A 15,868-nucleotide genomic window follows, 5' to 3' on the forward strand; every position below is an offset into this window, starting at 1 on the left:
CACCACGCAGGTGGGCCACAGTCTGGCCTCAAGACGTGCCTTCAGCGTCCCTTCTCCTGCGCTGTGCCCTCCAGCCACACTAGACTGCTGTTCTTTCAGAACATCTGGAGCTTTCTTCCCCTTGGCTGTTCCTTCTGGTAGGAGTGACCTCTCTCGGCTCTGACTCAGAGCAGTCGGACTTGTTCTGGCCGCATCTCCCTCAGATGGCTCCCACATGTGGAGTGGGTTTTCTCGGACTCCTTAAGGCAGGCAGTGACCCTGTCATAACACTTGTCACACTATGCGCACATTATTTGTATGACCACTGGAGGGGAGGAAAAAAAATTATTATTTTTTTGACTCCTGAGGGTCCCCGAAAATGAAACCGACAAAGGCAGATGAACAGGAGAAAAGCGTACATATTTTATTGAATTTTTACATGCACATGGGAGCCTTCACAAGAGAGTAAAGACCCAAAGAAGTGACCAGAGAAGGAATTTTTTATACCTTGTAGACAACAAAGCCATACATTTGTGAAGAATTGGCAAGGCAGAGATAAGGGTTAGTTTAACAAGGTTTGTTTGCAGATTTCTCCGGTACTGTCTCTGGGCTGATGAGAGTCTATCGCTGATAAAAAGAGACTTTATTTCCTGCCTGTAGGCAGAAAGCAGGGAGCTTTTTCTGTGTTTGCTGCTTCTTAATTGCCTTTAGCTCAAAATAATTTTCGCACCAAAGAGGCATATTTTTGGCAGCGTCTGGCTGGCTCAGTAGAGCGTGTGCCTCTTGATCTCGAGGTCGTGAGTTTGAGCCCCACGTTGGGTGTAGAGATGACTTTAAAAAAAAAGGAGGCGGGGCGCCTGGGTGGCTCAGTCGGTTAAGCGTCTGACTTCGGCTCAGGTCACCATCTCACGGTATGTGAGTTCGAGCCCCGCGTCGGGCTCTGTGCTGACTGCTCAGAGCCTGGAGCCTGTTTCAGATTCTGTGTCTCCCTCTCTCTCTGACCCTCCCCCATTCATGCTCTGTCTCTCTCTGTCTCAAAAACAAATACACGTTAAAAAAAATTTTTTTATAAAAAAAAAAAAGGAGGCATATTTTGGGGTGACATATTCTGGTTTCATTCACTGCATTACTAGACTGTGGTGAATCCCTTTCAGGCTGACTTCCTCATCTTTGTTTCTCCAGTGCCCATTACCACACCGGGCGCACAGCGGATGGCCTATAAAAGATTATGTTGTTAAAGTCACACACATCTGTTAGTTTCTAATCCTTACGGACTAATCACGCAAACTCCTTTGAAACACATTGCCTGCTTTATTTCCTCAATCAGGCCTGCTTTTCTGAGGAAGGCGGTCTGTACCAGCTCCATCACCACATGGACGTCCTGCGGGAGCTGTGTGAAGAGCTGACTTCACAGAAGAGTCAACAAGAAGTGAGGAGAGCCCTCAAAGATTATGAACAGAAGATAGAAAGACTTCGGAAATGTGCTTCCGAGATTCACGGGGCGCTGCAGCCCGCGGTGGGAGGCGTGTCGAAAAACAAGTGAGCGTTTCATAAGATTAACTACACATCAGGGGAAAACAAGAGAAAGCCCCTTGCAAGATCGAATGACAAGGAGTGTTATTTATTCCCTTTTAGACTTCCTGTTTCTGCCTCTGTTTTAACGTGCAATTTTGATTCCTTCCTAGGGAGCCCATGAGCACATCTGAGAACGGAGGAAGGAATGCCCACAGCGAGGTGCCATCTGCAAACTCAGATAATCAGCCATCAGCTGAACAGGTGTCACATGCGGATAATGTATTTTAGAAGTAAACCCAGTGAAAAAAAGCCAAGCGCACAACAATCCGCTTCTCATTAATTGCTAGCTTTAGTTATCTCATTATTTTCATCAGCTGAGGAAGTAATGCAAGAAAGACTCCCTTTCAGAGAATTACAACACAGTGAACCAAAGCTATAGCGAGCGTAACGTTTTCTTCTCCTGAGGATACAACAGCTCTTTCAGAAAGAGATCATTTGCAGACATTACGATTACACGTAGTCTGTGCACGTTCCTATTCAGGGGTACGAGAGGTTGAGTTTCATCTGTACGGATGCCTCAGCTACATGGAGATGAGCTAGTTCACTTATTATTTGTCTTTTTCTCAGTACATTGTCGTTTGCTCCCCTTGGGGATTGAATTTTCTGAATTCTTGAATTTTAGGTAAGTGGCCATGCACTGTGGGTCATAGCCCAGCCTGCTAGTCTGAAGCTGTGGGGAAGGAACCAGGTGTATTTGAAATCAGAGGTCTGGCCTGCATGCTAGGCTTCCGAAGGCTTTTGACTATGGCTATGCAGTCGTAGGCAGAGACAGTATTTAGGGGTTTAGGGGCTGGGAGAACACCTTTTCTGTGCTGATATACCGATTAGAAGGTGAGACTCCGTGTAGTAAATCTCTTCTGTCCTAGGGGAAGGCCTTTCTCTGACCTGAGAAGCTTCAAATAAATTTTATTATCTCCTGGGTGAGGGTATAAAGAATTAGCGATATACCTTTGTACTATAAAATGTTTATCTTTTCCAGGCAATTAAGTATATTGAAGATATTATGTTTGCTATTTTGCATATTTGCTTAGGCAATGGGATCAATTAAGAATTTTAGCCTGGAATCCGAGTTAAAGCCTCAACAGGAAGAAAGCGTTACGGAGAAGTATGAGAAGGGTCACGATGCATCTGTCCGTAGTTTACAAGAGAGGTAACTTTTAAATAACTGGAAGATCCACCCAAAATCTTTCATTAATACAAACATGTTATACTTTAATACATGTGTATAACCCATTAGTCATTATTTTTAGCATGTAGTCCAGTAACTTAAGCAGAAATTCCTGAGATTTCCTCATGTATAATTGACAGTAATTAAAAAAAAAAATTGTCTTCTTATTAAAGTTAAGTAGCATCGCATTTAATTTTTCCCCAGGTATGATACACACAGAGAAAATCTTGAGCTGTGCCTGCAAAACAACAAATTCAGAATTATTTCTGATTTCTCCAGTGACGTAGTAAGGAGTAGTGCTTGTCTTCAGGCTAAACTGACAGATCTACAGGTAATTACTAAAAATATTATTAGAGGAGTTTTATGTTTTATTAGAAAACAATACCACCGTGAGTATAGAATTCACTACCTTTGCTGAGGTCACGTACGCTAGATGTTTCCAAAGAACTCTCTTTGTTGGATTACATTTCCAATGTCATTCTATTCTAGAAAGTGATTTGCCTTCAAGTACCAAACCCAGGAAAGACTTTGGTTCAGGGTCCTAATTTATTGCTCCTGCTCTGATTTGGTACTCCAGATACGGTGGCTTGCAGACTTTTGGGTTGTGTATAGGATAGGAATGAGGACTTCGAAAGAATTGGTCCAAGCACTATGTTTGAAGGCAGTTTCACCCAACAGCCCAGCTGTGTGGCTATAAAATTAACAATACGTGAAAAACCAGTCATCTTGACAAATTGTCACCTTGTGTGTCTCATGTTGGGCAATAACAAAGGGGCAGGCAGTGGAAGGATCTTTCACTCCGATGGATACTCTTGTGGAGAGCCATCAGAAGAAGTATTGCATTTGGCTGAGGAGCTACAGAAAAAAAGCTGTCTAATGTTGGGCACACAAGTTGTAGGCCCTACAAATGAAGATCTTCCTTACTTTGAAGACGATCTGTGCGGTGCAGGGCAACACTGTTGTATACTTGGACGTACATTAGAACGAACCCTCACAGAAAACCCATCAGGTGGAGAAAAGGGCCATGGGAGAGCCTACAGTGCCCTCCCATATTTTATAGTTATCTTCCTTTTATAATACCAGTTTCTGAGTCACACTCTACCATCTGGCTTTTCTCTATTTTCCATCTGAGTAAGCAGAATGAATATGTTAAAATCTCTGTTGTTCAAGTGATAGATTTAGCACGTTTTCATCACAATTAAGAAACTGTCTTGAGACCTTGCTCCAGTAACTGAATAATGAGTTGGTCATAAAAGCTATACTAATCCTTGGGGAAAGTGAACAAATTATAATGATCAGCACTCAGTAAAATTGTGTGGTAGTGCCTTAAAAAAAAAAAAACAAAACCTAACAAGGTAAGGAGCTGGAATAGAATAGAATTTTTACATGTTTAATTATAAATCATAATTTCATTCACTTCTTATTTGATAGAAAGAGTTTTAGTTCATTCTAGTTTTCTTTGTAGTTTAGGGAGAAACAGATTTATTATCTAGAGGAACTAGAATATCTGTTCTTATATTACATGTATCTTTCCTTTTTTTTTTTTTTTTTTTCAACGTTTATTTATTTTTGGGACAGAGAGAGACAGAGCATGAACGGGGGAGGGGCAGAGAGAGAGGGAGACACAGAATCGGAAACAGGCTCCAGGCTCTGAGCCATCAGCCCAGAGCCTGACGCGGGGCTCGAACTCACTGACCGCGAGATCGTGACCTGGCTGAAGTCCGACGCTTAACCGACTGCGCCACCCAGGCGCCCCGTATCTTTCCTTTTTTTTAAGTTTATTTGTTTTGAGAGAGAGAGAGCATGAGTGGGGGAGAGGCAGAGAGAGAGAGAGAGAGAGAATCTTGAGTAGGGACTAGATCCCATGAAATCATGACCTGAGCTGAAATCAAGAGTCCAACGCTTAACCACCTCAGCCACCCAGGCGCCCCTACATGTATCTTATCTTTCTGAATTGTATTCTCTGCACTGACTTATGGGAAGGAAGTGTGGGTTCCTTCATTGTTGACTCCCTTGACTTCACTGAATAGGTCTTCTAACTGAGAGCACAGTTAAGATCATTGTTCCCTGAAGGATACTTTACTCGTAGATGGTTGAAAAATATTTGTAAAACTTATTTAAAATTAAAATTAGTTAGTTAATTTCATTAATGAAATTAGATATAAAAATAATTTTAATGTATTTTCATATGAAACTTCGTGTTCATAGTTGGCGAATGCCTCATTTTGTTAGAACAAAATAATCGTCCCTGTTAACCCCCTAGTTGATAGATTACTTTATGTGTTTCATCTAGGTCTTAGAAAATGAAACTGATTCCTGCTGGAAGGAGTTTGAAATCACTTCACTGAAGTTAGAAGAGCTTGAGAGTGACGTAAAGAAGCCCTTTATACGCGAGGCAAGAGACGGATTAAAAGAAAAAGAAAGAGAGTTTCAGATGACTCTTAATACCAGGTATAATTCTGAGATCTATTAACGCTGCATTTACTAAATTTATGAAATTTTAATGCTATTTTAAGCTAGGCTAGTACTATATTAAGTATTTTATTTGGTTGCTAACTTGAGGGCCATTTTACTGATGAGGAAACTGATACTCAGGGAGGTTACATAACCTAACCAAGCCTCCCCACTGGCCAGACATTTAGGTGGAATTTGCATTTGTTGAGTTCCAAAGGCCATGCTCTTCCCCCTGATCTGCCCTTGGGCATGAATTTGGCCACGTCACATAACTTCTCTGAATCTTGATTTTCCCATTTCCTAAGTGAGAGTGCTGTTATTATCCCCTATACATAGGATGTGCTTCCCTAGGACATATCCCCACTTTACATAGGAGAAAACTGAGGCTCACAGTCATATGTTATTCGTCAAAGGTCACACATTTCATTCCCAGATTAGTAGAGCCCATTTCTTTGAATTCTGTTATATTTTCACTAATAAAATAATTAGTGTTTATAATGGCATTTCTTTGTCATCCAAGGCAAAGTTAAGTTACATTCACCATTTTGCACTTCAAAAGGTTAGGAAAGGGTCAGTATGTTTTGCAACAATTTTCCATTCAGTGTGGTTTCTGTTAAGCTATTTTGAATATGTGGATATAGCAAACAACTCATTCTTTGGCATTTTGGATCCCTGGATTTGGGGTTTTTTTGGTGTGTTTTTTGTTGTTTTTCCTGGGTTTGGGTTTTAATGTGATAATCTGCACATATCATTGTATGTATTCTTATTGGGTAATTATTTTTTGTTTGTAGTTAAACAATGGCATTAATATGTTTTATAGACTACATTTATGGTGCCTTTTCCCATTATGTCTGGGTTTATTTTTCACCCAGAATGGAATCTTTGGAGACTGCGCTGAAGATTGTGTTACCTGTGGAGAAGGAATCACTTCTCCTCTGTGGCTCAGACCTGCTCCTCCATGAAATGGCCATTCAAGAATTTCATCTCATTGATGCTGATGGCATTTATCAAAACCTGAGGGTAAATATAAGTTTTCCCAGGCACTCATAGAATAAATCAATTCTTCAGAGATTTTTAATTATACGTCAATAGTATATAGTTAGATGATAAGTAATGGCAGAAAGTCTTCAATAATTTAGACTGATTTATTTCTCATCTCTTTTATTCCTCACAAATTTGAAAGTAGGTACAGTGAAGTTAATAGTTAGGTATTTTCTTTGAATTCAAAATGAAGGTCTGCTTATGAATATCTTCTCCAATGACTGAAATCCTAAGTATTGTATTAGACTCATGTGCATTTTCTACAGTTTACTTATTCCAGGTCTCATTTGAAAGAAAAAAATATTTAAGTTTGATGTTTCAGATTATAAACAGATGTCTCCACAGTTTAATCTCTATTTTCACTGGAGCCGTAGATTTATATACTTGTTTTCTTTTGGGGATTGAAACATCAGAAAGGTTATCAGATCATGAAACAGATGGGCTCTGATTGTTTGTGATTAAAATGTTTCCTTCTGTGGACCCTGTCCGACTTGGCAGACCCGGGAAGTGGTTTTCCAGATGCAATCTAGTCATTGGGAGTTTAGGTGCATTGCTGATGGGCAGTCTCTCTTTTTCTCTGCCTCAGTCTTTTCAGCGTTTCTTACTTTATTTTAGAATATCCAAGATTCCATCATAAAACAGATTGAAATATGTAATAATTGGGAACAGTGGGGAGACTTTGCATTGAAAGAATTACACCCACTGGATCTCCATGCAACAAAGAATATTATACTGAAACACAGAACACAACTTGATGAAACGAACCACAAGGTACAGAGTTGTAAAGATGCCCTCAAAGCTCTGGAGGACTTTCTGGCTTCTCTGAAAACAGCTGAACTCCCTTTTGAGCTTGTTACAGACCTGTCAGCCTCAGATACACAGGTGGTACCAGAAAACACTTTGACAATAGAAAATAAAGAAGGAGAAACCAATCTGATGAAGGACAAGGCCAGACATTTGGATGAACGTTTGAAGATGCTTGGTATAAGCTTTAAAGATGCTGAACGGGGTGACGACACCTGTGAAAAACTTGTTGATGCTTTGTCCAAAAAGTTATTTGAGACACATGGCTATGGCGTGCAGGAGGAGTTCACTGAGGACAAGTTACTAGAGACTTGTACTTTCAAAAATAATGAACTCCTGAAAAATATTCAAGATGTGTACAATCAAATCAGTAAAATCAGTCTTAAGGATCCCACTGCTCCAGCTGTGAAACAACGGTAAGTCTCATGTCCGTCGATGACCCCCTGTGGGATGATACTCCTCTGCATTTTCAGTATGTCTTAGGTGAAAGAAATTCTTTCTGTGTCTTTCTACGTCTGTTCCATCCTGCTCTATTCAGTGTTCAGCATGCTTTTCTGTAGGCACTTCAAACAAGCTTCCCTTTTGTTGACAGTGTGCCTTTACAAAACGTTATATGATTTTTTTTCTCCCTAAAGTGTACATTTCATGGACAAAGGAGTAATGAAATAAGATGCATGTAAAGTACTTGAGTTCCTTCAAAGTCCCTTTAGCGCTCTGGTCTTTATTACGGGGTTCTCATGATGAGAGAAGACCTAAAAAACTCCACACACGGGGTACTAAAGAAAGAAAGAAGTGGTAAAGGATAGGCATGCTACGCCCTGTCCCTACTTGTTGCTGAATTATTTGGTCTCCTGCTCTCCTCCCAGCAGGATGGGGATGGGGACAGAGTGGGACGGCATGGGACTGGATGCAAGAGGTCAGCCAAGGTTAGCTTTGATTCTGGAGACTGAGCAGAATTGCCTGGTAAACTGAGGCAGGCAGGCTTTGTACGAGTGCCGTGATTTTAACTCTCGTGTTCAGAGCCAGCCTCCAGGTCCTGCAAGTGATAATGCTAGCAAGTTACCTCTGTGGCACTCTCTGCCCCTTTCTAAATCTTTCCCACATCCTGTCTCCTCTGCCCACCAAGTCCCTCAGGCTCAGTGCTCTCTTGAGACTCTTCAGTTGACCAAGCTCTTCCCTCTGAAACTGTCCTGTGCTAACGGTCTCAATGAGACTTTTATTCCTACAGTGCCCAGTTCTTAGTGAGGTGTTGAACTAATTACTAATGTGTTATTTATTGTTAATAAATATTTATTCTTTATTCATAAATAATAAGTAATAAATAAGTTCCATGTTAATTTATACATGAAAAACTATACATCGATAAACAATAAATTGCTTTAATTTTTTTTTAACTTTTTTTTTTTTTAACGTTTATTTACTTTTGAGACAGAGAGAGACAGAGGATGAATGGGGGAGGGTCAGAGAGAGAGACGGAGACACAGAACCCGAAACAGGCTCCAGGCTCTGAGCTGTCAGCACAGAGCCCGACGCGGGGCTCGAACCCACGAGCTGCGAGATCATGACCTGAGCCAAAGTCGGACACTCAACCGACTGAGCCACCCAGGCGCCCCAAATTGCTTTAATTTTTAATTTAGCTACCAATACAACAAATACGTGTTGTGTGCCGGGTACTATTTTAGGTACTGTGGATAGAGGAGTTAGCACAAAAGACAAAAGCTCTTGTTCCTGATGGAGTCTTATCTAGTGAGAGGAGTAAGATATTCAATATGTTTGATAGTGATAAAAGCTATGAAGAAAAATCGAACAAGGACGGAGGAGGGGGTTGTAATTCAAAAAGGGTCATCAAGAGTTTTACTGAGAAAGTAACTTTTGAGTCAGATGGGATGGATGAGAGAGCTGGCCCGGTGACTCCTGGGAGGAAGAGCCTTCCAGGCCGAGGGAGCAGTAGGTGTGAGAATGAGCCTGGCATGTTTGAGGAGAGGCAAGGAGTTGGGAAAGTCAACAGTGAGGGGAAGAAGTATGAAAGGGGATCAGAACGGGTGGGATGGGGCTTAGCTCAGATAACCTGTGGGCCATGAGATAGCTTTGGCTTTTTCTTTGAGTAACATGGGAAGTCATTGGAGGGGTCCGAGCAAATGGAAATGATTTGGTTTTCACTGTAACAGGCCCCTTCTGGCCCAAATGTTGAGAATGGTGTAAGAGTCAAGGGAAGATACAGGAAGTCTAGGTTCACCTATGGTAGTGATCCAGGTGAGGGATGATGGTAGCATGGACCAGTGGTGAGGTGGCAAAAAGGGCTAAGATTCTGGATAAATTCTTAAGATAGAGTCCACAGTTATATAGGTTATATGTACACACCGTACATAGCTTATAAGAAAGATTGGAGTCGAGAATGATTCCAAGCTTTGACTTGAGCAACTAGAAGAATGGAGTTACCATTAACTGAGATGAGAAAGAATGAAGTTTATCAGGTACTGATCAAGCATGCTCAGTTTTAGAAATGATAGGTTCAAAATACTTACTTGACGTTCAAATACGAATATCAACAAGACTCTTAACGACAGATGGAGTCAGGAGAGGGGGCTGAGCATTTAGAATGCCGTGTAGAGTCGTGAGATGGGTGACATTGCCCGCGGAGGGAGGTCAGACAGACAAGGGAAGAGGTCCAAGCTGTTTACTCCAGGCACTCCATGTTAAGAGATCAGGGAGATGAGGAGGAACCAGGGAACGAAAGCAAGAAGGAGTGGCCAGTATAGGAGAAGGGAAATCAAGAGAGTCCTGGGGTCAAGTGAGAAGACCTTTCAACAAGGAGAAGTGGTCAGCTGTGTCAAATGCTGCTGACCCGTGAAGGAATCGAAGGTTGAGAATAGAACATGGGTTTAGCAACATGGAGGTTACCGAAGATCTTGGCAAGCAGTTTTGGAGGAGCGGGTGGAGAGTGAAATCCTTATGGGAGTGGATTCCAGAGAGAATTGGAAGAAAGGAGGTAGAGAAGTGAGTACCTGAGAAAAGCAATTTAGACCTGGGTGAATGGAGTTAACCCTTCCAGGGTTAGTTTGCGGATTAAAACCCTTAGGTCAAATGAATCCTTTTTGATGGGGAAGAGCTTTTTGTACACAAGGCAGAAATGCAACATTTCCTTGCACGTTCCTTTCTCCTCGGCTTCCTCTGCTCTTCCTTAGGAGCTTGCAGGGCACGTTCACCCGTCTCTTGTCCTTTCTCCATGTCACACTCTCTTTCCCGTTCGCACCCACTCATATTCTTTGTCTGGTTTCTCTAAGGTGCATATCTACCTTCTTTACAAGTGTGTTCACCACAGAAAAACGTCACTGCTTATGGTTTTGTATATTTATTATGTTTAAAATACCGAATTAGTATTCTGGAAATGCGAAGAGCCTGTGAACTCTCTAATAAGAGTGTGTAATTTTGGCGTAATAGTTTGAGGGCAAATTACAGTGAGAATGCCTCCCCCAAATTGCCCTTATTTGTGTTGAATCAGAGTGGCCAATCATCGGTTATCAAACTTTTCTCTTTCGTAATCAAGGAAAAAGGCACTAATGAAACTGGATAAGGATCTAGATGAATATGAAGAAGAGAAGAAATGCTTGCAAGAAATGGTCAATTCTCTTCCGCAGTTCAGAGACGGCCGAGAAAAATCGCTGAATCAACAGTGCCAAAATACGGCACTTTTGTGGGAGAATACAAAAGCTTCGGTCACTGAATGGTAAGGAAAAAAATCCCTCCCAAATCTGAAAAATTGTGTGTAGCACAATCAACTTTTTGAACTATGTTGAAAACACATCCCCATGGACCTAAAGGAGGAACAAGCATAAGCATTTCATACTGGAAGCTCATGAGGCCAATGTCTGGGGCAAGATCTGGAATCCTAGATTATATTGCCCAATGAATTTAAGAGGTTTATCTAAGAGGAGTAACAAATAACCAGTGTGTTTATTATTATTATTATTTCTCTACCTGTATTAGTTTTCTATTGCTGTTCTGTAACTAGTTACCAGCAGTTTAGTGGCTTAAAAACAACACAAATTTATCTTACAGTCTGGAGGCTGGAAATTCTGAAATCAAGCTGCCTTCCTTTCTTGAAGGCTCTAGGACAGAATCCGTTTCCTTGCCTTCTAGAGGCCTCCTGACTCCTACTACTTTCCTTGCTGTGTGTCCCCTTCCTCCATCTTTTTTTTTTTTTTTCTTTCTAAATGTTAATTTTTGAGAGATAGAGCATGCAAGCTGGGGAGGCACAGAGACGGCAGGGAAAGAATCCGAAGTGGGCTCTGTGCTGATAGCAGCAAGCCTGACGTGGGGCTCAAACTCACGAATTGTGAGATCATGACCTGAGCCAAAGTTGGACGCTCAACCAACTGAGCCACCCTTCTTCATCTTTAAAGCTAGCCATGTGGTGTCTTCAAATCTTAATCTGGCTCTTTCTCCCCTCCTCTCATTTCTTTTTCTGTTGTCACTCTGACCCTCCTGTCACCCTCTTATAAGGGGCCTTGTGATGATATTGCACCCACACAGATAATTCATGGTAATATTCCTATTTTAAGTTAATCCTTAATCACACCGGTTGGTGATTCTGCTGAATGTTCTCCATCCATGCCTTCTTTCCCTAACTCTGTCTGGAGGTAGAAGTGGTCAGGAGGGCTGATCCCTAGCTGACTGTACCAGCCAAGCCAACCGGTCCAGTTAGGACAGGAAGTTACTAGTAGGAGATTTGAAGACAAGCAGAGAGAGAGAGAGGTCAAGGCGATCTTAACCCCCTCCCTTTCCAGCAGGTGGTTCTGGCAGCCCCCACTGGCAGCCTCCTCTCTGGCTCAGGGCACTTCCCCCTTTCCCCTGAGGCCGAGTGGTGTATCTGTTTTTCTCTAGTTCGTGTCTCGCCTCCCTGAAAGTTTCCCTTAACTCTGCCCGCATCAGTGGTCCTTTTACACAGAACTTTGTCTGAGGGCACCTCCTGTTTTCTACTGGAACCTGAATGTACAGAAGTTAAGATAAAGCCTGTCTGTGGTATTCAATCTACTGTACCCTTTGATTTTGTACAGGAAAGAAATTGAGGTCCAAAGAGGCTAAAGTCACATGACTGATTAGTGCCAGCCGCAACTAGAAATCAGGTCTCCTAACTGCTTCATTATTTGTATTACTTTACTTTTTTCAAAGGGCTAACTCTAGAATGAGCAAATAGACATAAACAAACTGTGACTTGCTGAATTAGTATGGAAACAATCTCCAAGAATAGTGCCAGGGAGGCCCTGTTTTCCAAGATATAGTTTGGTTAATGATGAAACTGAGATGCCGATTCCTTAAGATTATGAATCCTGTGTTTCTTCCTAGAGCTTACATCTGGTAATTTTTTTTTTTTTTTTTTTTTTGCTCTTGAAGTAGTGAAAATCATAATGCAGTGCTTTTTTAGACCATCCCTTTGCCAGATAAGTATGTATGCCATCATTCTTAGGTTAAATTGGTAAAACAATATGCGAAACCATGTCAAGAGGAAAAATCCTTCTGTAACGTATTAGTCGTTATTGTAGGATACTTACAAAGAGAGAGAATGGTTTCCCTATTCTTAGAGATTTACCTGTTTTACTTTTTTCTTTCTTTCTTTTTTTTTTTTTTTTCCATAGCCTTGACCAATGTGAAAGAGTTTTGGAGCTCTTAAAACAGTATCAGAATTTTAAAAATGTCTTGACAACTTTGATTCAAAAAGAAGAGAATGTCATCTCCCTTCAGGCTTCCTACATGGGAAAAGAGAACCTGAAGAAAAGGATAGCAGAGGTGAGTCCAGATTCCAAAGGGAACTCTACACCGTGGCCTCAACAGTAAAGAGGATATTATAAATGGAGTCATTTTTGAAATTCGGCTTACAAGAACGGTGACCGTTTTACTAGATATCTAAGACCTTACTGAATTTGTTACCAGGGCTTGAAAAAAAACCCAGTCCCCAAGTTAACGCTAGGTTGCTTCTGTTTGGTTCTTGATACTATTGGTGTGGTTCTGCTGGAGTCTGGGGTCACCCCTGCTCCTACCTCTGTACAGTTGCGACAGTCTTTGCACTGACCTTCTACCCAAAAGGAAACCGAGGCTTCATTTTAGGCTTGAGAGAATGAAGGTAGTGGGAAAACCCCTCTGTTATTAGTAGACAAAGGAATACTTATGTTTTTATTTATTGGCTTTCTGTAAAGGTGTGTGAGTGTATGTCCATGTTGTTCCATCTGTATTCATAGCCTAAGCAATCACAGCGTATTCGAAGAAGAGTAACACTTTTGGACACTAGGTGTCATTATTTTCTGCGATTTTATGTGGTTATCAACCAGAATGGCAGAAGAAGGGAATCGTTGAAGGACACTGCCTGCTACACTATGTGACTGCACACCAGGAAGTTGCTTTTCCTAGCGGCTTTATGGTTTGATAAGAGAGAATCAACCAGATGCCTGCAGACAATTTAGTCTTTATCTAGAACTCTTATCCCTGAAGCCGAAGGTGCAGGGTGCAGACACATGACCAGAGCTATAGATGAGGAATAGCCTTAGTCTGAGACCCACTTTCTCAGACTCAGTTTCTTGGAACTGATCAATCACAGAGAGCCTTGTTTGGACACCAGTTGTACAATATGTGACTGTGTAACTGGTTTCCTATGAGATTTAAATGAGGAAGGCCACCAAAACCAGGAGCAGACGGTGCTCAGAAGCAACCTGTCTGCTTCCATCTAGCAGAGGTAGCTTTGGGTTTTGGTGGTCTTGGGATCTAGAAGGATCCTGTCATCGTCCCAGGGGATTTAAAGAGCTGTGGGTTTTCTTGATTCCCAGTAAATTTAACATGACCAGCCTTATAAGATTGACCTCAACCTTGTGTCCCAATTTACATAGCTACTCTTCTGCTATGGCCCTGATGCCAGTTTCCCAACTTGTACTGTTGTGTCAGGATCAAAATCTGCCTTATTCACAGATCCTGAGTCCCTACCTTGTATACTGAACAGATATCTAGTCTCTCTTGACTTGCAGCTATTCTTGATTTGTACTAATCCTCCTCAGTTCTGGAATCCCTGCCTTTGTCTCGTTAAGTGGAATCCCATTACCAATAGAAAGTCTTTCCTTTCCTGATCAGGTGAAGTAGCAACTGTAAAGTGCCTAGGACTTCATCAGCACCTAAATGAATGTTAGTCCTAATGACCCACCCTGTGTATGGCTGTGAACACTCTCTCTTCTTGGGTATATGAGCATTCCTCCTGCCACCTATAACTGTGAACTGTACTTTCTGGATAAGTTATTTATCTGATGAATAAAACTTACTTCATCACCCAGCAGCTCTGTTGGGCTGGGGTGCCATACTTGTGGATCTGCCAGGTTGACCCCATCCTTTGAATGCTGGGTAGAGGCAGCCGTGTTGTTCCCTGGGCCAGTTTGCTCTGGGCCTATGATGGGAGAGGCAGCCTGATGGTCTCTGAGTCACTTTTGGGTCATTCTTCTCCTGTCTTGAAGACAGGAGCCTTCTATACCAATATCCTTATGAAAGGGTCTTTTGGCCATTGTGTTAGTGTTCTCATTTTTTGGCAATATGGTATGAATATGGATAGACTGAGAATTTTCCAGATTTTTCAGTTCTGCTTCCCTTTTACTTAGCCATTCCATCTTTGAATCACTTATGTTTTCTCACCTTTTACTGTAAGCAGTCAAGGAGGAGCCAGGTCACATCGTCAGCACTTTGCTAAAGACATAACTTCAGCTAAATATTCAGTTTCATTGCCAGCTCGTTCTACCTTCCACAAAAACACAAGAACACAAACACAGTTCAGTCCAGTTCTTTGCCACTTGATAACAAGTATCTCCTTTTCTCCAGATCCAACATCATGTTCCTCATTTCTGTCCGCAACCTCATCGAAATGGCCTTTAGTATCTACATTCCTTTAGTGTCTACATTCCTTTAGTATCTACGTTCTGTTCATCATTACTTAGTTATTCTGTAAGAAGATTGAGACTTTCTCTCAGCTCTCCTCTTTTCTTTCTGAGCCCTCACCAGAATCGCCCTTAACCATCATTTCAGGGCAATACTGGCTTTTTCTAGCAGACTTCTCAAAAGTCTTCCAGCCTCTACCCATAACCCAGTTCTAAAGCCTCTTCTACATTTTTTGGTATTTATTACAGCAGTACCCCACTGCTCTGTACCAATTTCTGTCCTACTCTCTTCAGGCTGTAATGAAAAAAAAAAAAAATACCATACGTTGGATGGCTTATAAACAACAATAATTTGGGGTGCCTGGGTAACTCAGTTGGTCAAGCGTCTGACTTCAGCTCAGGTCATGATCTCATGGTTCATGAGTTCGAGCCCCGCGTCAGGCTCTGTGCTGACAGCTCAGAGCCTGGAGCCTGCTTCAGATTCTGTGTCTCCATCTCTCTGCCCCTCCCCAGCTTGCAGTCTGTCTCTCTGTCTTTCTCAAAAATAAATAAACATTAAAAAAATTTTTTTAATAAAAAAAAAACACAGAAATTTATTTCTCACAGTTCTGGAAGTTGAGAAGTACAAAAGCAAGGTCCCTGCAGATTTGGGGTCTGGTGGGGGCTTGCTTCCTGGTTCAGAGATGGCTGTCTTCTTGCTGTGTCCTTAGATGGAGGAAGGGGCAAGAGAACTCTCTAGGGTCTCTTTTATAAGGGCACTAATTCTATTTATGAGGGCTTCACCCTCATGACCTCATGCCCTGCCAAAGGACCCACCTCCAAATACCATCACTATGGGGTTTAGAACAACAGCCTCTATGGTTTCTTATTAACTAACATAAAAATTTATAGTTTCATATTTCAACAGCAATTTTGTTTCATTTTTTAACTTCTAACTTTGTTT

At 41.6% G+C, this 15,868-nt stretch overlaps 1 protein-coding gene across 1 annotated transcript in view; it reads left to right on the plus strand.

The window, feature by feature from the left end:
• The window catches only part of SYNE2 (spectrin repeat containing nuclear envelope protein 2), a 349,558-nt gene that overhangs the window by 134,060 nt on the left and 199,630 nt on the right, over positions 1-15,868 (plus strand). Inside the window, 9 exon segments of the mRNA XM_045451206.1 lie at positions 1,307-1,518; positions 1,665-1,755; positions 2,586-2,704; positions 2,927-3,053; positions 5,016-5,173; positions 6,049-6,196; positions 6,833-7,437; positions 10,569-10,748; positions 12,658-12,808. Of these exon segments, the coding sequence (XP_045307162.1) occupies positions 1,307-1,518; positions 1,665-1,755; positions 2,586-2,704; positions 2,927-3,053; positions 5,016-5,173; positions 6,049-6,196; positions 6,833-7,437; positions 10,569-10,748; positions 12,658-12,808 (1,791 nt within the window).

Source organism: Leopardus geoffroyi, chromosome B3 (genome assembly GCF_018350155.1).
Source record: "Leopardus geoffroyi isolate Oge1 chromosome B3, O.geoffroyi_Oge1_pat1.0, whole genome shotgun sequence".
In the NCBI taxonomy this organism is placed as follows: domain Eukaryota; kingdom Metazoa; phylum Chordata; class Mammalia; order Carnivora; family Felidae; genus Leopardus; species Leopardus geoffroyi.